General features: G+C 46.9%; 1 protein-coding gene across 1 annotated transcript in view; it reads left to right on the top strand.

Annotated features, from left to right (window-relative positions):
* Nucleotides 1–26720, top strand: part of ube2z (ubiquitin-conjugating enzyme E2Z) — a 50164-nt gene extending 23444 nt beyond the window's left edge. Inside the window, exons 4-7 of the mRNA XM_084329606.1 lie at nt 21170–21281; nt 21549–21661; nt 22364–22454; nt 22663–26720. Coding sequence (XP_084185732.1) covers nt 21170–21281; nt 21549–21661; nt 22364–22454; nt 22663–22833 — 487 coding nt within the window. The 3' untranslated portion in view covers nt 22834–26720. The remainder of the gene's footprint in view (nt 1–21169; nt 21282–21548; nt 21662–22363; nt 22455–22662) is intronic.
* Nucleotides 26721–27460: the final 740 nt, after the last annotated feature.

Genomic DNA, 27460 nt, shown 5'->3' with positions numbered 1-27460 from the left:
CCCCTGTATATTCCTTGTACAATATGCACTGAATATCCCTTTAGTCTACTGAACAGCCCATAATAGTTTCATTCTACCATTGGACGAGAACCTGGCGCCATCAGCCATACCCCTAGGTTCAAGTTCAATCGTGCCGCCCAACATGTCGTGGCAAGCCCCGGTTCCGCGTAGGAATACGTCTGGCGAAATACGAATGGTACTATTTGTTCACAGCGCATATATATAAGGCGCAAGTAAAGTAGAACTTCTTTTAGTCCAGTTCTTTACCCTCCAACAGAGTAACAGACGCGAAGCCTCACCCACGACGCACGTGTGGTGTAGTAAGGCCTACTTGGCCTCAGAATAGGCATTGAGATATCGTGTGGATTAATAGTTGAATAGTCATAGTTTGGCACTATACCGTCGAGTTGGACGTATTCTATTAAGCTAATAATAGTCTATTTATGTATGGTGCATCGTTCGGTTAGAGTTATAAAGTTATCAGTACCCCCATCGTTCCTGACGTTATCTGGACGCTTAACCAGGCTGGGCAGACCACTAGTGGTGCTTGCATCCGAGGAGCTCCGGGCCAGGGCGACTGGACCTGTATATTGGATTACTCTACCCGGACGACGGCGAGCCTTCCACGGCTTGGATTATGCTTTGGGTGCTTTGATTATTCCATGGATAACGGCCAACACTGCGGAGTGTTGGAACTACCCCCCGGAGAGGACTCCAGGTGAGACGGCGCTCTACACCAGTGAGGTCGCCTCACGTCTCTCCGTCGTGGACCAGCAGCTACCGTCCACCAGAGGGTCCAGCTGTATTCGTCTGCGGACCGAGATTCTGTGGGCACCGTGTTCAAGACTTTGAATTCTCCCAAGAAATCGTCGGCCAGATGGGATACCGCCAGCGGCTCCTCTAACCCCCCCCTCCTACTGTCTTACAACCAGCGGGACCCCCCCCCCCCCCTTAGTGTATCCAGCTATAATCATTTAAGTACCATCGCTATAGTTTCCTAAAGAAACAGGTTGTATACTTACTCCCTGCGTAACCAGAGATTGGACATTCAATGTTGATTTACCTACGAATACTCATTTGCCATACAAGTGCATATTTCAAATCATAAGTGTAAACAAGTGAACGTTGTATATACCTTTTGCTATATTAAATATTCTATTTGTACATTTGTGTGGACTTCGTTTCATCAGGTGGGAAAGTGTTCATCATATTTATATCATGTACTGGATGGCCAGAAGTTAAAGTACAAGAGGTAGTGGTATTACATACCATATCTAACAATACAGTCAGGGAATTGTACCCCTCAGTTACAATTGGTCCTTCGAGCCGGAGGGTAACTAGTGTAATATTAATATAGTGTTATTAATATTGAAATGGCCTATGATGAACACTCCACGAAACGGTCCTCCTAACCTAGAACGCCCGCGGCGCAGACGACAGACACCTCAGTACTTAGAGGATTACACTGTCAGTCAACTACCTAGCCTTCGACAAACGGTAAACGCGGTAAAAGTAGAAAGTCAAATTATGTCTGACCTTAACGACCAGGTTTCCCCGACCACAGAGGCCCTAGTAGGTCCTAATGTAACTGACCAAGCTCACGGTGGGGACCAGGAGGGAGCTGACATGCCTTTACCCCCCGCCACTACCGAAGAAGTAGTCCCCGACCAGCCCCGGGAGGAAGACAACCCTACAGAGAGAGAACTCTGCACGGAAGAAGAGGAGGAGAGCGCCGAGGAAATAGAGCTCCAGGACTCCCCAACGAGTACCCCCAGGAGCGGCTCACGCAGGAGCGGCTCACCTCCACAACCGCCTTCCCCCAGCGAAGCGGAGAGGATGCTACAACAGGCGTTCCTCGTCAGCCTGACAGCCTCTACCGAACGCGATCGACTTCAGGGTGAACGCGATCGTCGCCAAGCACAGGCGCTTAGCGAGCGCGAACAACTCCAAGTTCAAGTTCTTTAATAGTTGTCATACAGAAGTACAGAATACTTTCATACAAAATGCTTCTTACTGTTACGCTCCAGAGACTGTGCTAGACAAGATAGTATCAAATAACATAATAACATAATATAGCATGAATTTAGAAGAAGAAAATGAGGTCACAGTGTTCGGTATAGACATATGTACAATGTTCTGAGTTACCATATAATATACAATACACAATACTATGCAGTGTACTAATGTACAGTACTATCTAGTGCAAAGCAGAAATGGGATGAGGTACAATTTTAGGTACAATTTACAGTAAGGTGTACGAGTTGTAGTGCAATCCTTCATCCATAAATATAAAGTGTGGGGAGTGGGTGCTACAGTGTGTTTGTTTAAAGTGGGTGTGTGCTATAAGTGTGTGGAGTGGGTGCTACAGTGTGTTTGTTTAAAGTGGGTGTGTGCGTGTGGATGTGTGTGCTATGTGCGTTTGGTGGTTGTTGTTGTGTAGTGTTCATTCATTGTTCGTTTAGCAGCCTGATGGCCTGGGGATAGAAGCTACTTCTGAGTCTTTCTGTGCTCGCCTTGAGACTCCTGTATCGCTTGCCTGACCGCAGCAGTTCGAAGAGGCAGTTGTTCGGGTGACTGGAGTCTTTAATGATTATCTTAGCCTTGCCCTTGCAACGCTTGTAGTAAATGTTCTGGAGGGTGGGGAGCCCCCCTCCAATTGTGCGTTCGGCTGAACGTGTCACTCTTTGTAGTCTGCTTTGGTCTTTTGCAGTGCTATTCCCAAACCAGGAGGTGATGTTGCCGGTCAAGATGCTCTCTATTGTACATGAGTAGAAGTTCTTAAGGATCTTCTGGCTGACTTGGAACTTCCTTAGGCGCCTGAGGAAGTAGAGGCGTTGTCGTGCCTTCTTCACCACACTGTTAATGTGTGTGGTCCATGTCAAGTCCTCGGATATGTAGGCTCCGAGGTACTTGAAGCTGTTGACTCTCTCAACCGGTGCCCCGTCGATGCTGAGGGGGCTGTAGTCCTTGACCCCCGACCTCCTGAAGTCCACAATCATCTCCTTTGTTTTGCTGACGTTCAGGGAGAGGCTGTTTTCCTGGCACCATCCCGCCAGGACCTTGACCTCTTCCAGGTAGGCCCTCTCGTCGTTGGCAGAGATCAGGCCCACCACCACTGTGTCGTCAGCAAATTTGACGATTGTATTGCTACTCCGCTGAGCCACACAGTCGTGTGTGTACAGGGAGTAGAGGAGGGGACTCAGAACACAGCCCTGGGGGGCCCCTATGTTGAGGGTGATGGATGAGGAGGTGCAGTTGCCTGCTCTCACCACCTGGGGTCTGCCAGTCAGGAAGTCCAAGACCCACTGGCAGAGGTCATAGCCCAAGCCCAGGTCCCTGAGCTTGGCTATGAGTATGGAGGGGACTATGGTATTGAATGCCGAGCTGTAGTCGATGAATAGCATTCTCACATAGTTCCCCTGCCTCTTGTCCAGGTGTGATGCTGCTGTGTGCAGCACATGGGATATGGCGTCCTCCGTGGACCTGTTGGGGCGGTATGCAAATTGCAGGGGGTCCATGTTGATGGGGAGGGAGGAGCAGATGTAGCCCTTTACTAGCTTCTCAAAGCACTTCATGGCTATGGAGGTGAGAGCTACAGGGCGGTAGTCGTTGAGGCAAGCAGGCTTGGATTTTTTGGGTACAGGGATAATAGTGGACTTCTTCAGGCAGGTGGGGATGACAGCCTGTTCTAAGGACAGGTTAAATATGTCAGTGAATACTGGGGCCAGTTGGTCGGCACAGACTTTTAGGACGCGGCCGGGGATGCCGTCCGGACCTGCTGCCTTCCTGATATTAACTTTTTTAAAGGTCCGCCTCACCTCATGCTCTGTTACCCTGAACACTGCGCCTCCATCAGCAGCCGACCCCCCCCCCCCCATTGCCGAGGCTTGTGAGCTGGTGTTGTTATTACCAGCATCAAACCTCGCATAGAAGGTATTGAGGTCGTTTGCTAAGGAGATGTCACTGTTCAGTTTGAGGGAGGCGCCTTTGTAGTCTGTCATCGTTTTGAGCCCCTGCCACATAGCTCTAGAGTCAGCTTGTTCAAACTGAAGTTCAATTTTATCCCTGTAGCGCCGTTTGGCCTCTGACACTGTCCTCCTTACGTTGTGTCGCGCCACCTTGTGGTCATTCATGTTGCCTGCCACTAGGCCGTCATTGTATGCTTTGGTGCGCTCTCTCAGAGCTTCACGGACGGATTTGTCTACCCAGGGTTTTTGATTTGGGTAAACTTTCATTTTGGTAGTGGGGATTGTTTCTTTCACCCTAGTACAGACATAGTCCAGCACTGTCTCCGTGTAGGCATTAATGTTATCTGTGTCGCGGAACACAATCCAGTCTGTGTGGTGAAACACTGACCGGATCGTCTCTTCTGACGTCAGATCCCATTTCTGCACCTCTCGCGAGACTACGGGAGTACTTTTAATTCTCTGTCTATACTTTGGTGAAAGGAAAATGGATGCGTGATCTGACTTGCCAAAGCCACTATCAGAATGAGCCTTGTAGCCACCTTTAAATTGCGTGTAACAGTGATCTAGGATGTTACCGCCTCTGGTGTTGCAAGTCACATGCTGATAGAAGTCGGGCAATACCTTTCTCAGATTGGCGCTATTGAAATCTCCCAGTACTAAAATGGCGGCGTTAACGTTAGCCACTTGTATTCTATTTACCTCGTCGTGTAGTCTGGAGAGCGCAACCTTGTTGCTGGCTTGCGGTGGAATATACACTCCGACCAGGACGATCGCCGTTAACTCCCTCGGGAGGAAGAAAGGACGACACTTGATGGTTATATATTCCAGTTCTGGGGAGCAGTGGTTGGATAATTCCTTCACGTTCGTTGGATCACTCCAATTTTTGTTAAACATGAAGGCAATACCTCCTCCACGTTGTTTACCGGACTCTGATGATGTCCGATCCTTTCTATGGATAAAGAAGTGATCCGCTGGTTGAATTGCGTGATCTGGAACCTCCGGTGTGAGCCATGTTTCGGTGAAGCAAAGGATATTGCAGTCCCTAACGTCTCTTTGATATTGAATCCTTGCTCGGATGTCATCCAGTTTATTGTCTATTGATTGTACATTGGCTAGCAATATACTGGGAAGTGGTGTACGGTGGCGTCTGGATCTCAGCCTGTTTCGGATCCCAGCCCTCTTTCCTCGTCGTCTTTTCCTGGGCTCTGGGAACAAAGGGTCTGGTCCTAGTCTCCGGAGAATTTCTTCAGGCCATTGGTGTGGTTCGGAAAGCTGATCCAGCGAGTAATCCAGTTGGTAAGTTTCCCGTAATCCAATGTCTATGAGTGACTGACGGTCATATACATTAAATGCACCAACAGTTGGTACGCACAAAACTCTAAAAACTATAAATATTAACAAAAGTAAACACAGTCTCGACGGAGCGAACAGAGAGGCAGCCGATCGGGGCGGCGCCATCATCCTTCCACAGGCGCTTAGCGAGCGCGAACAACTCCAAGCGCAACAACGGAGCGAAGAAGAGCGCACACGCCTGGAGATGAGACGCCTTCAGACGGAAGAGAATATGGCAAGAGACCGGGCCGACGCCCAGCGCGCCGCTGCCGGTGCCCAAAGAGAAGCAGATCTCACCAAGCGCGAAGTCGAGCGCGACAAGTTACAAGCGCAGCTAATGGAGCAGCTGATCCGCAAGGCAACACCCTCTCCCTCCGCCAGGGGTTCAAGGAACTCGTCGAGACAACAGTCAAGGGCAGCGTCTCCTCACCGAGCAAGCGACCCTGAACTTGACCAACAGACCGAGCCTATACCCCCCGCAGACCCCCTTCCCAGACCGGTCCAAGCGAGACCCAGCTACAAGGAAGGAGCGGCATACACTGCGGAGAAGCTAAATAAACGATTACAGGATCTGGAAGATCTGATAGAGGAAGAAGAGGGAGAGGAGGAGAACCAAGCCCGACGACAGCACAGTACTCCACCGGACCAGGAGGTCCAGTACAGCCCAGGCTATACCCCCGCGGCGCTGCGCTACAGACCCCCGACTCTATTCACGGGTGAGCACGACGCACGACCAGCCCCGAGGAATAGCACCTGGACCAGCGGGCCATGGTACCCTGTCAGTACCAGCCCACAGCGAGGCGCAAGAGGGGACTCGCCCAGGAGGTCTCTCCCCCAACGCTCGCCGATGTATCAGCCATCCACGGCGTCATACATTGCCACGCCGTCATTTCCAGACTTCGCCTATGAGAGTCGAGCACAGTACACGGAGCTCCGGATGTGCTTAGAGACAATGATGGTGGATGTCGCTGATGAACGCCACAAGTATGCAATATTACTGAAGCACCTGAAAGTACCGCGAGCGCACAATATAGCGCTAGCCTATGCCACCTCTTCGACACCATACACAGCGGCCCTAGCGGCGCTGGACCAGAGATATGGACGTATATGGGATTACGTAATCCAAGAGATAAGGCATATTGATCGCCTACCCCCAGCCACAGACAATCGCTCATTAGACGACCTGTCAATCAAAGTGCAGTCCCTGGTAGGGATGCTGGGAGCGCAACGGGAAAAGGGCATGCATGAGCTATACGCCAACTCTAACGTCGAGAGGATTTTGGAGAAGCTGCCACCCGCAAGACAAGTGCGTTTTAGGCGGCAGAGAGACTACCGGGATCCCAACGGCCCCGAACCATCCCTCCTTGATCTAGCCGACTTCCTGGCGAGAGAAGTCAGCAGCTTACGACTGGATACATTCGGGCGGAGCACGCCAAGCTCCAGAGAGGGACCCAGGAGAATAAATGATGGAAGAAGATCGGTGACTGTCATGCACCAATCGGAGTCAGTACCGAGCAGTAAGAGCCACAGTACCCCCTCGAGAAAGGAGAAGTGGAAGATAGTGTGTCCCTACTGTGAGAAAGAACACTGGCTGTCACAATGTGACCTATTCACAAAGATGAATGCAGAAGAAGTGAGTCAATGGATAAAGTCCAACAGGCGCTGTTACCGATGTGCGCGACCACACATGGCAGCCGAATGCCGCCTAAAGAAAGGGTGCAGTCGGTGCGACGGAGCCCATCTAGATATACTACACAAAAGTAACAGAAGACGGCCTCCACCTGCACCACCGAGCGGCACCAAGGCAAGTGTCATGTACATTGACCCCGCCAGCAGCAGCGGCGTCCAAGTGCTCTTAAAGGTAGTCCGTGTGACATTGAGCTACCAAGATAAAGTCATGGACACTTACGCCGTCCTTGATGACGGGTCAGAGAAGACCCTTCTGCTCGCGTCCGCTGCGGCCCAGCTGGGACTGCGGGGGAGCAAGAACGAAATGACGATTCGGACAATAAGAAGAGATTTAAAGACGATAAAGGGCGAGAATGTCTCCTTCACTATCGCAGCAAACGGGCAGCCAGAGCGACGGTATAAGATTACAAATGCTTTCACCAGCCAAGAAATAGGACTATCGCAGTACACCTACCCCATCGCCAAATTGATGGATAAATATGTGCACCTGCGTCAATTACCTATCCCGCTCATAGACGGCGCTACCCCGACCCTGCTGATAGGCTCCGACCATGCAGAACTCATAGTCCCGATTGACCGGGTCCATACAGGACCCCGAGGCTGTCCTGCAGCAGTCGAGACCCGCCTAGGGTGGACCCTACAAGGCCCCCTCGCTAAATCTCTCAACCGAACAGCAGCCACTAGCTGCCTCCACTCCAGAACGACAGAAGACACCACTCTCCTGCAGCATGTCGAGAGGCTATGGACACTAGAGACAATGCCCTTTAAGAACGAAAAGAAAGATATTCGTTCTAAAGAAGACATTTACGCCATCAACCTACTCGAGCAGGGGACAAAGAGAGTCGCAGTCGGCGGAGTGATGAGATACGCAACTCCACTCCTGAGGCGAGAGGGAATGCCCACCTTTCACGCAAAGAAAGACGCCACGGAGCGCTATCTATTGAACACAGAGCGGCGCCTAGCCAAAGACCCCGCTCAAGAGCGTGTGTACCGCGCTGAGATTGAGAAGCTAATCACAGCGGGACACGTAACAAAGATTGACATTAAAGAGGCCGATCAGACGACCGAATCATGGTACGTGCCACATCACAAGGTCCATCACAACGGCAAGGATCGCATTGTGTTTAACTGCAGCTACCAGATCGGATCCCAAAATCTGAATAAAGAGCTCTTGCCCGGCCCCACACTCGGCCCCTCCCTACTAGGCGTGCTACTGCGCTTCCGCCAGGACAAGGTGGCTATCAGCGGGGATATCAAAGGGATGTTCTTGCAGGTGAGACTAGTAGAGGAGGACAAGCCCCTGCTGCGGTTCCTATGGAGAGAGGATCGGAGATGAGAACCCAGCCATCTACCAGTGGGAAGTACTCCCCTTCGGAACCACATGCAGCCCGTGCTGTGCTACATTTGCACTACAGAAACACGTCGCAGAGGACCCAACAGCAGATGAAGAGGTCCAACACAGTGTGAAGAACAGTTTCTACGTGGACAACTGTTTACAAAGCGTTTCGACTCAAGAAGAAGCCGAGGCTCTCCTAATCAAGCTACGCGCCTCCCTGATCAAAGGCGGCTTTGATCTCAGGCAGTGGGCCAGCAGTGACCCGCACGTATTGCGCAGCCTCTCCCCCGCGGACAAGGCTGCCAGCAGCGAGACCTGGATGGCGACCATCCCAGGAGAAGCCCAAGAAATGACACTAGGACTAGTCTGGCGCTTCAAAACAGACTCGCTCCACTATAGACACAAACCCTTGGCTCCAGAGCAGGGAAGGTCGACGGCGATACCGACCACCAGACGGAGTGTGTACAGAACACTCGCCAGACAATATGACCCGTTGGGATGTATTCTACCTTACACCACCAGGGCAAAGATGATTGTACGAGCACTATGGGACAAGGACCAGGGCTGGGACGACCCAATACCCGCACACCTTGCCTCAACATGGAGAGAGTGGGAGACGGAACTCCGCTCACTCCCAGGCGTCAATATACGCCGCAGCTACTTCCCATCCACAGTGAGGCCAGAGACATGCGAGATTGATCTACACATCTTCAGCGACGCCTCCGAAGTAGCCTATGGATCGGTGGCCTACTTGCGTGCCCAAGAGAAGGGAGGAAAGATACACACTGCTTTCATCCTGGCCCGCTCAAGAATAGCCCCACGTAAGCAACAATCTATCCCACGTCTAGAGCTCTGCGCAGCCCTAGCAGGAGCGCATCTAGCCACGTTAATCCAACGTGAACTCACCATTCCGGTGCACAGAACAATCTTGTGGTCAGATTCCACGACAGTACTCACATGGATCAAGTTTCAAGTTTCAAGTTTCTTTAATAGTTGTCATACAGAAGTACAGAATACTTTTGTACAAAATGCTTCTTACTGTTGCGCTCCAGAGACTGTGCATGACAAGATAAGTATGAAATAAAAACATAGTAGAAATTAGAAGAAAAAAAAGAGGTCACAGTGTTCAGTTTAGACATATGTACAATGTTCGTAGACGTAGTTACCATACAATATACAATACTGTGCAGTGTACTAATATACAATACTATATAGTGCAAGGCATAAATGGACAAGGTGCAGTTTAGGTACAATTCACAGTAGGTGTACGAGTTGTAGTGCAAATCCTTTATCAATAAATATAAAGTGTAAGTGTGTTTGTGTGATCTAAAGTGTGGAGAGTGGGTGCTGCAGTGTGTTGTTTGTTTGAGTGAGTGTGTGTGTGCGTGTGGGTGTGTGTGCTGTGTGCATTTGATGGTTGTTGCATAGTGATTATTGTTCGTTTAGCGATTATTGTTCGTTTAGCAGCCTGATGGCCTGGGGATAGAAGCTCCTTCTGAGTCTTTCTGTGCTCGCCATAAGACTCCGGTATCGCTTGCCTGACGGCAGCAGTTCAAAGAGGCAGTTGTTCGGGTGGCTCGAGTCCTTAATAATTCTCTTAGCCTTCCCCTTGCACCGCTTGTTGTAAATGTTCTGGAGGGTGGGAAGCCCCCCTCTAATTGTGCGTTCGGCTGAACGTGTCACTCTTTGTAGTCTGCTACGGTCTTGTGCAGTGCTATTCCCAAACCAGGAGGTGATGTTGCCGGTCAGGATGCTCTCTATTGTACATGAGTAGAAGTTCCTAAGGATCTTCTGACTGACTTGGAACTTCCTTAGGCGCCTGAGGAAGTAGAGGCGTTGTCGTGCCTTCTTCACAACACTGTCAATGTGTGTGGTCCATGTCAAGTCCTCGGATATGTGGGCTCCGAGGTACTTGAAACTGTTCACTCTCTCAACTGGTGCCCCGTCGATGCTGAGGGGGCTGTAGTCCTTGACCCCCGACCTCCTGAAGTCCACAATCATCTCTTTTGTTTTGCTGACGTTCAGGGAGAGGCAGTTCTCCTGACACCACTGTGACAGGTTCTCTACCTCTTCCAGGTAGGCCCTTTCGTCGTTGGCAGAGATCAGGCCCACCACTACTGTGTCATCAGCAAATTTGATGATGGTGTTGTTGTTCCGCTGTGCTACGCAGTCATGTGTGTACAGGGAGTAGAGGAGGGGGCTCAGAACACAGCCCTGGGGGGCCCCTATGTTGAGCGTGATGGATGAGGAGGTGCAGTTGCCGGCTCTTACCACCTGGGGTCTGCCCGTCAGGAAGTCCAGGACCCACTGGCACAGGTCATAGTTCAAGCCCAGGTCCCTGAGCTTGGCTATGAGTTTGGAGGGGACTATGGTATTGAATGCTGAGCTGTAGTCGATGAACAGCATTCTCACATAGTTCCCCTTCCTCTTGTCCAGATGTGATGCTGCTGTGTGCAGCACATGGGCTATGGCGTCCTCCGTGGACCTGTTGGGGCGATATGCAAATTGCAGAGGGTCCAGGTTGATGGGGAGGGAGGAACAGATGTAGCCCTTCACTAGCTTCTCAAAGCACTTCATGGCTATGGAGGTGAGGGCTACAGGGCGGTAGTCGTTGAGGCAAGCGGGCGTAGATTTTTTGGGTACAGGGATGATGGTGGACTTCTTCAGACAGGTGGGGATGACGGCCTGTTCCAAGGACAGGTTGAAGATGTCAGTGAATACCGGGGCCAGTTGGTCGGCACAGACTTTTAGGACGCGGCCGGGGATGCCGTCCGGTCCTGCTGCCTTCCTGATATCCACTTTTTTAAAGATCCGTCTCACCTCATGCTCTGTTACCCTGAACACTGAGTCTCCATCAGCAGACCCCCCCCCCCCATTGCCGTGGTTTGTAGGCTGGTGTTGTTATTCACAGCCTCAAACCTCGCATAGAAGGAGTTGAGATCATTTGCTAAGGAGATGTCACTGTTCAGTTTGAGGGGGGTTCCTTTGTAGTCTGTCATTGTTCTGAGGCCCTGCCACATGCCTCTAGAGTCAGCCTGTTCAAACTGAAGTTCAACTTTATCCCTGTAACGCCGTTTTGCCTCTATTACTGCTCTCCTGACGTTGTATCTTGCCATCTTGTGTTCTTCCATGTTGCCTGTCACCAGCCCGGTGTTGTATGCTGATGTGCGCACTTTCAGAGCCTCACGGACGGATTTGTCTACCCAGGGCTTTTGGTTTGGGTAGATATTAATTTTGGTGGTGGGGATTATTACTTCTACCTGAGTACAGACATAGTCAATCACCGTTTCGGTGTATTCGTTAATATTGGCTGTGTTATCACGGAGTACACTCCATTCTGTGCTTCCCAGCACTGCTTGGAGTGACTCTACTGACGTCACGGTCCAACGTTTAACCTCTCGCGAGACCACCGGCGTTCGCTTGAGACACTGTTTGTACTTAGGCAAAAGAAAAATTGCAGCGTGATCGCTTTTACCGAATGGACTAAGAGCCTGTGACTTGTACCCATTCTTAAATTGCGAGTATACATGGTCTAATATGTTCTCGCCTCTGGTGGGACAGGTCACATGCTGATAGAAATTCGGCAGCACCTTTTTAAGACGCGCGCTGTTGAAATCCCCCAAGACCAAAATGGCCGCGTCAACGTTAGCTGCCTGGAGTTTGTTTACCTCGTCGTGAAGTTTTGAAAGTGCGACCTCAGTGTTCGCGTGTGGTGGAATGTACACTCCGATGAGGATGATGGACGTTAACTCTCTTGGGAGGAAGAAGGGTCGACATTTTATCGTGATAAACTCCAGGTCTGGGGAACAGTGGTTAGACATTTCCTTTGTGTTGCCTAAATCGCACCACTCTTTGTTTATCATGAAGGCAATGCCGCCTCCTTTCTTCTTTAGTGACTCTAATGCCGTCCGGTCTTTTCGTAGAACGAAGAAGTGGTCTGCCGGTTCTATTGCATGATTCGGGACATCTGGACTCAGCCAAGTTTCTGTGAAACAGAGGACGTTACAATCCCGAATGTCCCTCTGGAATTGGATCCTTGATCAAGTCTGATTCATGCAGATACAAAGTCTTCGTGGGAGTCAGAGTCACCGAGATTCAAGAGTTAACAGAAGCAGCGAGCTGGCGGTATGTGGACACCAAACACAACCCAGCTGACGTCATCACCCGGGGAATGTCTCTGGATGACCTCACCCATCGCAACATCTACAGCGACGGACCAGAATTCCTCAAGCTCCCGGAAGGAGAGTGGCCTACGCCCACCCCACGGGAAGCAAGTAACGAGGAGGCTGAGAACAAGAAACCTATGTTCTGTGGACTGAGCACAGTCGCCTCCACAGACCCCAACATAGATGACTGCATTACCCTAGAGAGTGCGCAGCAGAGGACATTCCTGTGGCACCACCCAGAGATTCAGTCCACCACTGACATGTCAGCAGCTGACTACGAAGAAGCAGAACTTCTTCTACTACAACGAGCCCAGAGAGACTCGTTCCCCGATGAGCTAGACTGTCTACAGGGAGGAAACCCCGTCCCATCAGACAGCAGACTGCTCCACCTGGCACCCGAGAGTGACGCCCATAATCTCATCAGAGTGGGTGGTCGCCTGCGGAGAGCCCCCGATCTACCAGATGACATTAAGTACCCGATCGTCTTGAACAGCCGACACAAGGTCACAGAGCTGATCATAAAGAAATACGACGAGGATGTACACCACGCAGGAGCAGAGAGAGTCTTCGCGGAGATCAGACGTCGTTATTGGATACTGCAAGGGAGAGAAGCAGTGCGGCGCTTCCAGCGAACCTGTCTAGACTGCCGTAAGTGGCGCGCGCAGCCCAGCATACCACGGATGGCTGACATACCTCCCTGTCGCCTCCGACTCGGCGACAAGCCATTCCACTCCACAGGCATGGACTGCTTTGGCCCGTTGTATATAAAGAGAGGAAGAGGAACCGAGAAGCGGTGGGGTATTGTATTCAAATGCATGACCACCAGAGCGATACATATCGAGCTCCTTCCGACCATGAGCACAGACTCATTCCTTATGGCCTTCCGAAGATTCACATCACGGAAAGGAAAACCGTCTACATTGTTGTCTGATCACGGGACAAACTTCAAAGGCGGAGAAAGAGAGCTGAGAGAGAGCTTCCAAGCTATGGGCCCAGAACTTAAGACCCACCTCGCTCCATCCCAGATTGACTTCCAGTTTAATCCCCCGAACGCACCTCACTTCGGCGGAACCTGGGAACGAGAAGTACGTTCTATAAAGACAGCCCTGTATGCCGTGCTTGGGGCCCAGACTGTGGCGGAGGAAGTCCTAATGACAGTCCTCACGGAGATCGAGGGAGTATTGAACTCAAAGCCCCTCGGTTACGTCTCCAGTGATGTAGCAGATGTCGACCCAGTCACCCCCAACACACTCTTAATGGGGCGGCTGGACCCCGCGCTACCCCAGACAATGTACAGGCCTGAAGAAGCGAACGGCCGAAGAATGTGGAGGTACAGTCAAGTACTAGCTGACAAGTTTTGGAGCAGCTTCCTACTCCACTACCTACCGTCTCTACAGACCCGCCAGAAGTGGGTAAAAGAGAGAGACAATTTGACAGAAGGAACAGTCTTCATGATTATCGACCAGTCACTACCCAGAGCTATGTGGCCGGCTGGCCGCGTAAGCAAAGTGATCACCGGTGCCGATGGCAAGGTCCGAGCAGCTGAAGTACTCGTCCAAGGGCGCACTTACACACGACCCGTGGCGAGGCTCATAGAACTGCCCCGACTCCCAGATACTATCGATGATGACCATGACCCCATGACTTTGTGAGTTGACTGACCCTTACAGCGGACCTTGAGTGGTAGACAGTGCGGTTAATCTGTCTCTGTTTAGCTAATTAGGTGGGACTAATTAGGGGGCGGCTGTTGTGAAGGATCAGATTAAACCGAATATATATGTTTATTTATATATATATATTTAAATAGTATTTGTATATCGTTTGATATCCCCTGTATATTCCTTGTACAATATGCACTGAATATCCCTTTAGTCTACTGAACAGCCCATAATAGTTTCATTCTACCATTGGACGAGAACCTGGCGCCATCAGCCATACCCCTAGGTTCAAGTTCAATCGTGCCGCCCAACATGTCGTGGCAAGCCCCGGTTCCGCGTAGGAATACGTCTGGCGAAATACGAATGGTACTATTTGTTCACAGCGCATATATATATGGCGCAAGTAAAGTAGAACTTCTTTTAGTCCAGTTCTTTACCCTCCAACAGAGTAACAGACGCGAAGCCTCACCCACGACGCACGTGTGGTGTAGTAAGGCCTACTTGGCCTCAGAATAGGCATTGAGATATCGTGTGGATTAATAGTTGAATAGTCATAGTTTGGCACTATACCGTCGAGTTGGACGTATTCTATTAAGCTAATAATAGTCTATTTATGTATGGTGCATCGTTCGGTTAGAGTTATAAAGTTATCAGTACCCCCATCGTTCCTGACGTTATCTGGACGCTTAACCAGGCTGGGCAGACCACTAGTGGTGCTTGCATCCGAGGAGCTCCGGGCCAGGGCGACTGGACCTGTATATTGGATTACTCTACCCGGACGACGGCGAGCCTTCCACGGCTTGGATTATGCTTTGGGTGCTTTGATTATTCCATGGATAACGGCCAACACTGCGGAGTGTTGGAACTACCCCCCGGAGAGGACTCCAGGTGAGACGGCGCTCTATACCAGTGAGGTCGCCTCACGTCTCTCCGTCGTGGACCGGCAGCTACCGTCCACCAGAGGGTCCAGCTGTATTCGTCTGCGGACCGAGATTCTGTGGGCACCGTGTTCAAGACTTTGAATTCTCCCAAGAAATCGTCGGCCAGATGGGATACCGCCAGCGGCTCCTCTAACCCCCCCCTCCTACTGTCTTACAACCAGCGGGACCCCCCCCCCCCCCTTAGTGTATCCAGCTATAATCATTTAAGTACCATCGCTATAGTTTCCTAAAGAAACAGGTTGTATACTTACTCCCTGCGTAACCAGAGATTGGACATTCAATGTTGATTTACCTACGAATACTCATTTGCCATACAAGTGCATATTTCAAATCATAAGTGTAAACAAGTGAACGTTGTATATACCTTTTGCTATATTAAATATTCGATTTGTACATCAGGTGGGAAAGTGTTCATCATATTTATATCATGTACTGGATGGCCAGAAGTTAAAGTACAAGAGGTAGTGGTATTAAATACCATATCTAACAATACAGTCAGGGAATTGTACCACTCAGTTACAATCATCTTCCATCTATTAATTTGCTTAGATTTTTCAGGTCTGGTAAATTTGAGCATGGTGTTATTCACAGTCAAAGATAAAAAAAAAAATGTATTGATATTCTCATTTGGTTCATTACAATTGACTCAAAATAAGATTTTCATTCAATCAATCACAGCGCAGATTGATTGATTGAATGAAAATGTTATTAACAGATTGCAGAATGGGTACAATACAGTAAGTACGGCTCAATACACACAATTGTTAAGGGCATGCAGACCAGAGAAAGACTTTCGTCTTGTTTACATCAGGGTCCCCCATTTTCAATTCATAATGAATTGTAAGTAAGGGTGCAACTTGCACCGTGCAATCCATTCTTTGTCGATCTAGCCCCCAGTATTTCTGACATACGGTAATATACATTCCCTGAGATTCATAGATGTCCCTAGAATCAGATACCAAGAACATGCAAATGGACCATATCTTTTTTGTAATTAATTTTGAGTTAATTTTCATAACGCGATAATTTGCTGTGTAATTAATGAATCTAATTAACGCGATAAACTGACAGCCTTAGTTACTACACATTAAACAACATTATTTAATGATGAACAAATCAAGTACAAGCAATGTTGATAATGAGTTATAAATAATGTAGAACAAATTTGTAAATGTTATACAAATATAGTTATAAATGATTTAATAATAATTTACGAATGTATATAAATGATTTGTTCATGATTAGTTAATTATCTACAAATACCTTTTATAAAGGTCTTATAACTGAGTGTTATTATAAAGTGTTACCAATTAACCATATCTGTTTTCCAGGTACTGGGTGTGATGTTGGAACATAAACCAAGATTTAAAAACAAGCAGATAGCCCTCCTCTAGAGTTTAGATAGCCCTGCTCTAGAGTTTATAGCCCTGCCCTAGAGTTTAGATAGCCCTGCTCTAGAGTTTATAGCCCTGCCCTAGATTTTAGATAGCCCTGCTCTAGAGGTTAGATAGCCCTGTGCTAGAGTTTAGATAACTGCTCTAGAGTTTAGATAACTGCTCTAGAGTTTAGATAACTGCTCTAGAGTTTAGATAGCCCTGCTCTAGAGGTTAGATCTGCTCTAGAGGTTAGATAGCCCTGTGCTAGAGTTTAGATAACTGCTCTCGAGTTTAGATAACTGCTCTCGAGTTTAGATAGCCCTGCTCTAGAGCAGGGGTTCCCAAACTTTTCAGGCCAGGACCCAGAAAATAAGGCGTCAGAGAGCCGCGGCCCAATGCACATCGTCAGGCTTTTTATTTGAATTTTTTTGCCAGGCGACCAATATTTAAGCCAAATATCACTTCAATCCTATTAAGTTAGTTCAAGTTAGTTATTCATTTATATGTGCTATTTATGAGAGGGCTAACTTGTTGCAAAATAATAATGATAATAATAATAGCCTCATTAAAAATACTATTGTTGCTTCGGTTGTTTTCAGCGTTTTATGTGCATAATCTGTTATTTAGTTTGAAATGTTCGTTGAAATAAGTAGATTTTTCGTTTTTTATCGTTAACACTTTCAGCGCCACGCCTGGTTTTCCGTTTTACCGCTTGAATGCCACCATCGGCGCCAATGTTAACGTTAATATCGCCTAATCTATGTTTTAAATTATGGCTATGTGTCTAATCTGCCCATCGCATTATCAAAGACTATTTTCCAGTCAGTGCTGTGAAGGCGGATTGTTTTTTTATCGCGTTGTTTCCGTTTCAGAGCAGTTAGAAAAGCCCCCGTTTTGATATAAAAAACAGCTCATTCTGGAGCATTCTATGAAAATCGTCTTTTAGTGGAATATTCCACAACGTTGATATTCGTCTGCCTTTTTATGAATCGTTTTCAAATAAACGCTAGATGATCAATATTATACGTGCACGTAGGCCTGCCACGATAACACATTTTGCTGGGCGATTAATTGCCCCCGAAAATATCGCGATAAGCAATATTATTGTGACCGGTTAGAGATTTTTTTTTAGAAATTTATTTCCCAAAACTTTTATTTTGAAGCCCACCGCTCCGTCTTTTCCGGTTTTAGACTTTTATTTTGAAGCCCACCGACTGGAGCGGAAGTATTGTTGTTATTATCCTAGCAGCATCTCGTCCGGTTCTGTGTTTTTGAGCTAATGATAAAACAAATGTTGAGATTGTTGGTGAGCAACTAACTTTAGGTTAGTTTTAACGTTAGCTACTAACGTTAGATGCAGCTACTACAGGCAGTGGTGCAGTGGCAAATTGACAGTAGGTCAAACGCTCCACGCGCGTGCGCGCGCATGCGCGCGCGCATGCACAGTTTTTTTTGGCACAGATATTTTTTTTAATTTTTTTTTGCTGCATACTTATAAATTTTTTTTTAACAATGTTTTTTTTTTTACAAACCGCTTGAATCATAGCCACGTTAATAATGCTTGTAATAAACCAAACAGTTTGTAAATCCGTCAATATTTCAGCGAGTTATGAGTATTTTTGTCTGTGCAGCTCACTCACTCTCACTCAAGGCTAACTGGAGCAAGATGGCGGCGGTTCAGTGACGTCGCTCTCCATTGGCCGGCAGCGCGGGCAAGCTATCTAGTGTTCTATATATATCTATGCCTTAAAGTGTTGCGGTCCTGAGAGTCAAGGAGTGATAGGGTGAAGATGTGTAGACTGAGGCTGGGGCACTGTGGGTTGAACAGTAGCTTGTTCATTGTGGGCAAACATCCAGATGGGGTGTGTGAATGTGGAGAGACTGAAACTGTCGGGCATGTCTTCCTAAAATGTGAAAGGTATAGGAAAGAGAGGGAAATCTTTTATAAAAGTCTGGTAGAGCTGGGAGTATCTTCCTTCTCTCTTAAATCATTCTTTGGCATGGATAATGAGAACCACCAGTTGATCACAGAGGCAGTGCTGACATTTCTGCATGCTTCAGAGTTGTACCAGAGGATATAGCGGTATTGGACAGGCAAGAGGAGCAGAGAAGAAGGAGAAAGTGTGAGTTGAAGAGGCCTAAAGATGGAACACCACTAGTGTAGTATAAGAAATGAGGAGGGAAGAAATACGCCAAGAAAGAAGAAGAAGAAGAAGAAGAGATCATCAAAAGAAGTGCGGAGGGCAGTAATACGCCACGATGCGTCTACTCTGCCGGAAATTCAAAAGAAGAAGAAGAAGAAGAAGTGTTGGTGCTCTCGTCCTGCAGCTGGATACTATTGCCTCACAGCGCGGCCGTCAGCGCGCGGCCCAGAGAGCGCCGCTGGCTCTGCGGCTCTGCAGCTGCATGCTTCTCCGGGAGTCCGGTTGGATAATGCCATGTAAAAAGTCGCATGCCTGACATATCGGCATGTAACTCGAGAACCGAGGCACGGATTTTGGCGATCCAGATGGCATTCGAACGGCAACGAATAGCGCTTTATTCGGTCATTTATATGTTCGGCGAAAAATGCAGCCCCGAGCCTTCAGATGCTCGCAAAGGGCCGTGAAACTGAAACTGAAAAACAGTGAAACCCCGGACATTTCGATGAATTAATAAACCCCCCCCGGACGCCCCGGACAGGGCGTGAAAAGAGGACATGTCCGGGCAAAAGAGGACGTTTGGTCAGCCTACTCTACCTGTGCTTTTGTTATGTAAAAACGGTGGCCGCGCCGAGCCGGCACTTAGTTACAACGAATGGGAACAGCGGATTTTTGTGTGAGTGACTGCGCGTACACGCGCGAACATTTCCGTGCGCGATTGCGCGTACTTCAGCCTCAGTGAGTGAGGTATCACAGCGTGATACCGAGTGATACGAGCACTGCAAGCCTGACTACAGGCAATCAACGATGAGGAGGAAGCGTCAAAGCCGTATAGAATAGAATAGCCCTGTGGTGCGTAGGCACGGGAGCGCAACTCGATTACCTGTTATAATAAATGTATTCATGTTTAACTTGTCCCCGTGTCCAGTCCTTTGACTAGTCCCACCCGTTCATTGTAAACAATGATGCATGTAATTGTATTAACGTTATTCTGTGTTGTAGCTATGCTATACGTTGTATTTTGTTTGTTAGCTATTTAGCTAATGTTGTTGGCATTGAATGAGCATCAACACTAGATCTTTAATCTTTATTTAGCAGTCCAGTTTCTCCGGGCAGTAGCGAGTAACTACTTGGGTCTAAAAATAGCTAACGTTACACTACAAAGAACGCTATTTGGTTAAAAGGAGCAACACTATTGAGAAATGTAGTTAAGCTATATGTGGCGTTGCTAGTGCCCCACGGAGCTCCCGTGCTGTGCTCTGTAGTAAGGCCAGCGGCCCCCCACACGGAGTGACTGACGAGGGGTACTGGACTGGTTCCGCCTCATTAAAACAAACGCGCAAATAGCAATTAATCGCGCCCGTCAAAATCATTGCATTAATTTTAATTATCGCAGCAATTAATCGATTTATTGCTTATCGCGGCAGGCCTACGTGCACGCAAGCACATTACGGCCGCGCACTGATAATCGCTCCGTTGATTTCCTCACGGACTTTTACAGTGAAACCGAAAGAAGACATTTCACAAAACAGCTTATAACTTCATCAAACTTACTCTGATTATCCTACCACTGATAACATAGAGTCCTTACCTGACATCAGATGGTATCCAACTGGTATATTCCAATTCCTGATCACCATTCGAAAAAATCGATACGTGTATGGATCCAACGCGATACAGTAGAACTCCATGATCCGCGGGGCTCTGAGGCTCCAGAATGAACTCTGGTAACCCCGGCTGGATCAGTGAACTGGAAAATGTGGAGTACCGGATTTTTTCCCCCATTCATTTTCATTGAGTCCATTCCAAAATCACTTATGTCATCTGGGAGACGACAGGGGGCGCTTTTTTCCACAGTGATCGCCGGCGCCCCTCGGCTATACTCGGGTAGGCTCGGGTGATGCAATAATTTTTCAGATCAAAAAAAAAATAAAAATCTGAGAAATCTCGTGAGTGGCATTCTACGTCACTATTAAAAACCCGAGAAATCTCGTGAGTGGCACTCAAAGTGTTAATATAAAACCATATAGTCACATTTTAGAATACAATGGAATAGAATTTTAGAATACAACTAGAAACACTGTCCTGGCCTGCTTCTAAGTTCAGTGGCCTGACAAAAAAAGAAAAAAAAATTGATTTTATTTTTATTTATTTTTTTGGAAATCATCTCGCGGCCCTCCCGTGGCTGCTCGCGGCCCACCTTTGGGTCGCAACCCCGACTTTGGGAACCACTGCTCTAGAGGTTGGATAAGTCAGGTCCATATTTGGACATTGACACAATTCTCACAATGTTGGCTCTGTACACCACCACAATGGACTTGAAATGAAACAATGTTAAAGCACAAGATGTAAAATCCATTGTGGTGATGTATAGAGACAAATCGATGAACATTGTGTTGATGTCCAAATATTTATTGACCCGACTATAACTCTGCTCTAGAGTTTAGTGTGTTGGCATGGCATGTTACTTTAACAGTATTGTGAGAGCACTACCTGCTACAAGAGGCTTGGGTTTTAAACTTTTGTTATTCTCTCTCTCTCCCCTCCCCTCACCCCCTCTAGGACATGGACAGGTCCAGCATGGAGTCCAGCCCAGAGTATCTCTTCTGTCCTCATCTCCATTCAGTCCCTCATGACGGAGAACCCCTATCACAATGAACCTGGCTTTGAACAGGTACAACTCTAACCCTATCACAATGAATCTGGCTTTGAACAGGTACAACTCTAACCCTATCACAATGAATCTGGCTGTTTTAGGAGAGCTGTTTTATAGTAGGGATGTTATAATAGAGATGTTTTAGTAGGGATGTTTTAATTGAGATGTTTTAGTAGGGTTTTTAACAATGTTATTGTTTTCTATCTCTCCTCTCTCTCATGCTCTCTGTCTCACTCTCTCTCTTTCTGTCTCTCTCACTCTGTCTCTCCTCTCTCTGTCTCACAGGAGCGTCATCCAGGTGATAGTAAGAACTATAATGAATGTATTCGTCATGAGACCATGAGAGTGGCCGTCTGTGACATGCTGGAGGGCAAAGTGGCCTGTCCTGATGCACTAGGGTAACGTTCTCCTCTCCTCTCCTCTCCTCTCCTCTCCTCTCCTCTCCTCTCCTCTCTTCTCTTCTCTTCTCTTCTCTTCTCTTCTCTCGTGAGTGAGTGAGTGAGTGAAGATTCCGGAATGGGTTTTGTAATTTTTTTTGAACATCTCTCTCTCTCTCCTTTCTCCCTCTCTTTCTCTCTGACCTCCTTTCTCACTCACTCTCTCTCCTCTCCCTCCCCCTTCCCTCTCTCACCTTCTTTCTCACTCTCTTCTCTCTCACCTCCTTTCTCCCTATTTTTCCTCTCTTTCTCTCACCTCCTTTCTCACCCCCCCTCTCTCTCACCTCTATTTCTCCTATCTCTCTCCTCCTTTCCTCTTCTCTCTCTCTCACACACGTCTTTCCATTCTCTCTCTATCTCTCTCACACACACTGTCTTTCCTCTCTCTATCGCTCTCTCTCACACACACACACATACACACACACACACACACACACACACACACACACACTGTCTTTCCTCGCTCTCTCTCTCTCTCTCTCTCTCTCTCACACTGTCTTTTCTCTCATCTCTCTCTCTCTCTCTCTCTCTCTCACACACAGTCTTTCCATTCTCCCTCTCTCACACACTGTCTTTCCTTTCGCTCTCTGGCATGTTTGTCTGTATCTGTGTATATTATATACTGTGTTGCTCTATAATGTGTGTGTGCATGTGCGTGTCCAGGACTGTGATGGAGAAGTCGTTCCTGGAGTACTATGACTTCTATGAAGGCGTCTGCAAGGAGAGGCTTCACCTCCAGGGCCAGAGCATGCAGGTGAGGAGAGTCACTCTCAAATAGTTTGAAATAATCCATAATATTGAAGCTACAGATATTCAATACCTTAAACATGAATATTTCTATCCCCCCCCCCCCCCCCCCCCCAAGATTTTATATATATAATTCATATAATTAAATTAATAGATAAGTGTGAAACTTTGTAGCAAATCTCTCTCTCTCTTTCTTTATCTCTCTGCGCTCCCAGGACCCGTTCGGTGAGAAGCGCGGCCGGTTCGACTACCAGGGCCTGTCGGCGCGGCTCGGCGTCACCCAGAGGCGGGTACGAGAGAAGTGTCCGGTGGAGAACGCGGACTCGGACTCCGACACCAGCTCCTCCGGGACGGATCCCGACAGCCAGGGCAGCTCCCAGCCCTGACCACCACCACCAGGGCGGCGCCACACTGAACCAGGCCGGGGCCGGGCTTGGGTTGGACCTCTAACGGACATAGAGGAGTGGTGCGAAGGGAGGGACGTGGATGATGGAAGGTTTTCTAAGTCAAAAGCGGCGCAGGTTCGGCTCAGACCTGAGGTGATGGAGGATGACGTGGCAGCGTTCAGTAGAGAAGTGACTTCTGGAATAATTATGGAGGGATGAGAGAGACAGAGAGAGACCATACTCTCTCAACACAGCGGCTCGGACATTTTTTCATCCAGGCCGAAGGAGAGGGTCGAGCCAGGCTTGGACACAGAAGTTCAGAACCCTCTGATGATGTATTGGATGAGCAAAAAGAAATGAGAGAGAAAGAAATGTTATCAAGTTCTTTACAAGATAAATGCAAGATAAAGCTGGGTTTGGACCAAGGGCTGCCTAGAGACGGCGGCGGTCATCCAGCAGGCAGCCTTCCCAAGATCCAGTTGGGAGAAATGTAGTCTCTTCATTCCGAACCCTGGCTCATAAAACCATATATCAACTGGTACCATTTGTGGACCCACCAGTATAAGCCCAGTGGTGCTTCTTTTGGGCCCCGGCCATAGTTTAAGAAACCAGGCTTGTTGTTGTTTATAGAAGTGAAAGGACCTTTTTAAAGAGGGGGGTAGAGGCAACGATCAGTGTTCTTTGTCGTAATGAGTGGAGGACATGCTCTCTACACTCTGCTATACTGCCTGCTTGTCTTTAGCAAGAGGACCTTTCTAGTAGGGAAGGAACGAAAGGCGTTATCTTTCAAGGGGCCATATGGACCCTTTTAAGTATGGAGGGAATGGGAGAAAGACATTCTAGAATCCCTCCAGGCCTTCTTGCTCTAAGCCGGCCAGAGTGAGGGAGAGCCAGTGGCGTGTTTGGGGCTTTGCAGCCCAAGCGACTCACTTATGTCCCACTCCTGTTGTATTTAGGAAGGAGAAATTGAGACTGCCTCGTACTCCGTTCAGAAAGCACTTAAAAGAAGCAAAGACATGCTATTGGACCGAACTGAAGTCCATGACTGTTCTTATTGGTCAGAACTGAAGTCTGCGACTGTTCTCATTGGTTGCTCTCTTTTCATTCCACCCCTCCTTTTTCCCTTCCTCCTTTAATAACTGCCTTTTAGATTTTTCTTCCCTCGCTCATCGCTGATGTTGACAAGGAGATGCCGGCATTTGATTGGATGATCGACGGTTGGCGTAGAGCTATGTTTGATGGGAAATGGATGTTTGATTAAAAAGCAATTGGTTGCAGTTCGTCTCTGCCTTTTGTTGTTGATGAGCATGTTTTAGTTTTTTTTCTCAAACTGTGGCAGTGTCAGGGATCGTGTTCAATCAATTGAAAACGTAAACTTAAGCCACCAGTAATTTACACCTGATTGGGCATTCTGTCATAATCATTTGACCATATTATTGACTTTATATATAAAAAAAAAGAAAAAAAAAAGAAATTGCCACAATATTGATGAAAATCCAACTTGTGGAAGTGTGTCGTGACTAGATGTGACTGGTTGTGACTAGGGTTGGCTACCGTTCACATTTAAACCGGTACCTGGGAATCGATACTGGTACCCGATGCCGATGGTACCTTTTTTCTGTACTTTCATAATAAGAAACATTTTATTTCAATTGTAAAACTAAACTAAAGCTGTTATCACACCACACAAACTATAACCCCTCCCTACATCTCTCTCCCAAACCGTTCCTACAACAATTTTTTCATCTATTATGTTATTATTTTTTTAAGTTTAAATATCAACATTATCTGGCCATCCTCAGTAAATACTATCAAACTCCTCTGACCTCATTTGGTCTTTCCAAAGACCATAGATGGGACTTGCGTGCACACACACAGAAAGGGAGAATGGCTTATAGCAGACTTAGCTTAGTTAGCATTAGCTGCTAACGTTTGTTAAGGTTTTTAGTACCGCAACGTGGGCATAAAGGAATGGCGGGGATGCAAAGCATGTTAGACTCATTGTACCTGTTGCTTGCAGAGTTTTCATTCATCAAACGGCACAACCCGCGAGAGGAGTTGTCACAGGGCTGAAGAGCTAGATGTCATAGCTTCTAAAATTGAAGGTCTGTGTCTATTATAAATGACAATTGAGTGTGGAACTTGGATATTTTTCGAACTGGGCGGGTCTTAGGTACTGAAATGTGGCACCGATTGATCCAACATGAATCGGTACTCGGTAGTACCCGGTACCCTTAAAAGTACCAATTTCGGTCCCCAACCCTAGTCGAGATTAGGTTGTGACTGGGGCCCTGCTTGTTTCTCTCCACAAGGCTGTTGTCTCAGTGAGGGGGACATCACTCTATACTGGCTTTTCAGTCAATAGACAAACATGTCTTCCCCTGTGTTTGACTTAATTCTGTCCTCCTGATCAAGCACACGGTGTCGTCCTAGTCAACCACACGGTACAATGCAGCAAGTATACCGTAACCAGAGCAAGGAAATGTAACGCTTGAAATATTTACTACTAGTAATAGTAGCCAACATCGGGTCCAATGCTTTATGATGTTACGAACATTAGCTGTGATGTTTGGTACCTGACATGGCTTCTAATGTTAGCGGCTAACGATAGTGCTAAAACGAGCGAATGCCTAAAAGCATATTGTCGCATTGGACACTTTGCACTCTGGGTAGACCAGGAGGACTGAGTGATGTCCGACACTGTGGTCCAATCAGAAGCAGCTGTTGGCGTTCCTCTTTCAAACCTCGTTAACAGGCTGTCTGGTGCCTGGAGGACAATGCTGAAAGATTTTCCCCATAGAAGTTCCTTTAAAATGTAACAGACCAAAAATCTTGATGTATCCCTTTAAGTCATATTATATATATGATATATATATCTTTTTACTTTGTTTCCTGACACTTAAATGGCCAGTGCCCCATTCATTGTCAATGAAGCAGGCCAATGTTTTACATCACAAATTTGAAAGTTATCTTTGATTTTAGCTTTAGGAGAGAGAGTAGAACACGGAGTGGGTTCACAAATATTGACTGAACTGAGGGCACAAAATGGTACAATGTGAATTCTTAAATACGGAGAAATACAGGTAACTAAAGTTAATATAGTCTAAGCAACCTTCTGTTTATTAACACTGTTTAACTACATCACATGGTCTCATCAACCTTGGTTTAGTAACACCGTTAACTACATCACATGGTCTCATCAACCTTGGTTTAGTAACACAGTTGACTACATCACATGGTCTCAGTAACCTTTGGTTTATTAACACAGTTAACTACAACATTTATTAACATGCACACACACACACACACACACCAATGGGGTTCAGTTTCAACTCACTTCTCTATCTAACCAGAATTCTTTTTATCTAGATAGAACCTTCATTCTTAGTGATTTCTTAATAGGTGAGACATGACAAACCCTCCCAGATCAAGAGTATTTCAGTATTTAATTTTTAACAATGTACATCCTCAATTGAAATTGTACTGACCCCAATTTACGGCCTCAGAGTTAAGATTCTCAATTAGGCTAATGGGCAGAAGCTTAGAAACATGAATGCAAATACGTGTTCCTCTCTTATGTTCACACACTATCGTTTGTATTCCTTTGTTCCTTTTGCCTTCTGAAGTCACAAGATTAACTACTGACCGAAGAATTATGAATTATGATGGGTGTCATAATTAACCTTACAAATTCATACTGAATTGATTTACTTCAAATCGTATCATCTTGTGTCAACGCCAGTTTGAAATCTGTACATACATGTAGAAAGAGTTTGATGCACAGAGAGAGAGGTCAAACTATTTTGATGTAGAAAAGTTTATTGTAATGCTCTCTGATGTGTTATTGTCAATGTCTGAAAAACCTGACTGACTAGTAAACGTTGGAACTTGGGTTGGATCTCAAAATGGTCTCCTTGTCGTCTTTGTGCTTCTGTCTCTTCTCCCTCTCTCACATTTGCACTACAAAGAAAAATAGATAATAAATAATAATAGAATCTTGTAATCTTGTAATTTAAGCCTTGTGTGGTGGGGTCTGTGGGACCAGTTTCCAATGTTTACTAAGAGAAATGATACAATCAATAGTTATTTTTAACCTCAGACTCATTGGGCCGATAATTATTTACATTTAATGGATCCCCTGCTTTAGACAGGGGAATAACTAATGCAGATTTCCATGCCTCGGGAATAGTGTTTAAATCAATGGACATATTAAATATATTAGTCAGTGGTTCAACAATAAGACTATTTTCTTGTGTTTATACCTTTCACAGCTGAAAGGACATCTCTTTTAGTAAATGCTGAACAATCAAACTATAGGTTTCTCATGGAACCAACGCAAGCTGTTTAATTTCTAGGTTGCGTCCGTTCTATATCTGAGTCTTCATATGTAGATGAATTACAAACAGATTTATACAATTTACCAGATGAAACAAAATGCTGATTAAACCAGTTGACCATTTCCTTCTTAGTTGTCACTACTTACTTGACATTGATATGCTTCGGCAGATCATTAAGAGGGGCTAATTGACATGGACTTAATGGATTTCAAAAATCTACAAGGGTCATTCAGATTATTGGTTTCATTCAAGTAGTTCAGATTTAGCTTTTCCAATTTGCACTGTACATT

Source organism: Notolepis coatsorum, assembly GCF_963971535.1.
Source record: "Notolepis coatsorum genome assembly, chromosome: 14".
NCBI lineage: Eukaryota > Metazoa > Chordata > Actinopteri > Aulopiformes > Paralepididae > Notolepis > Notolepis coatsorum.
Note: the sequence above shows the minus strand (reverse complement) of the source record. Positions and strands in the feature narration are given on the sequence as shown.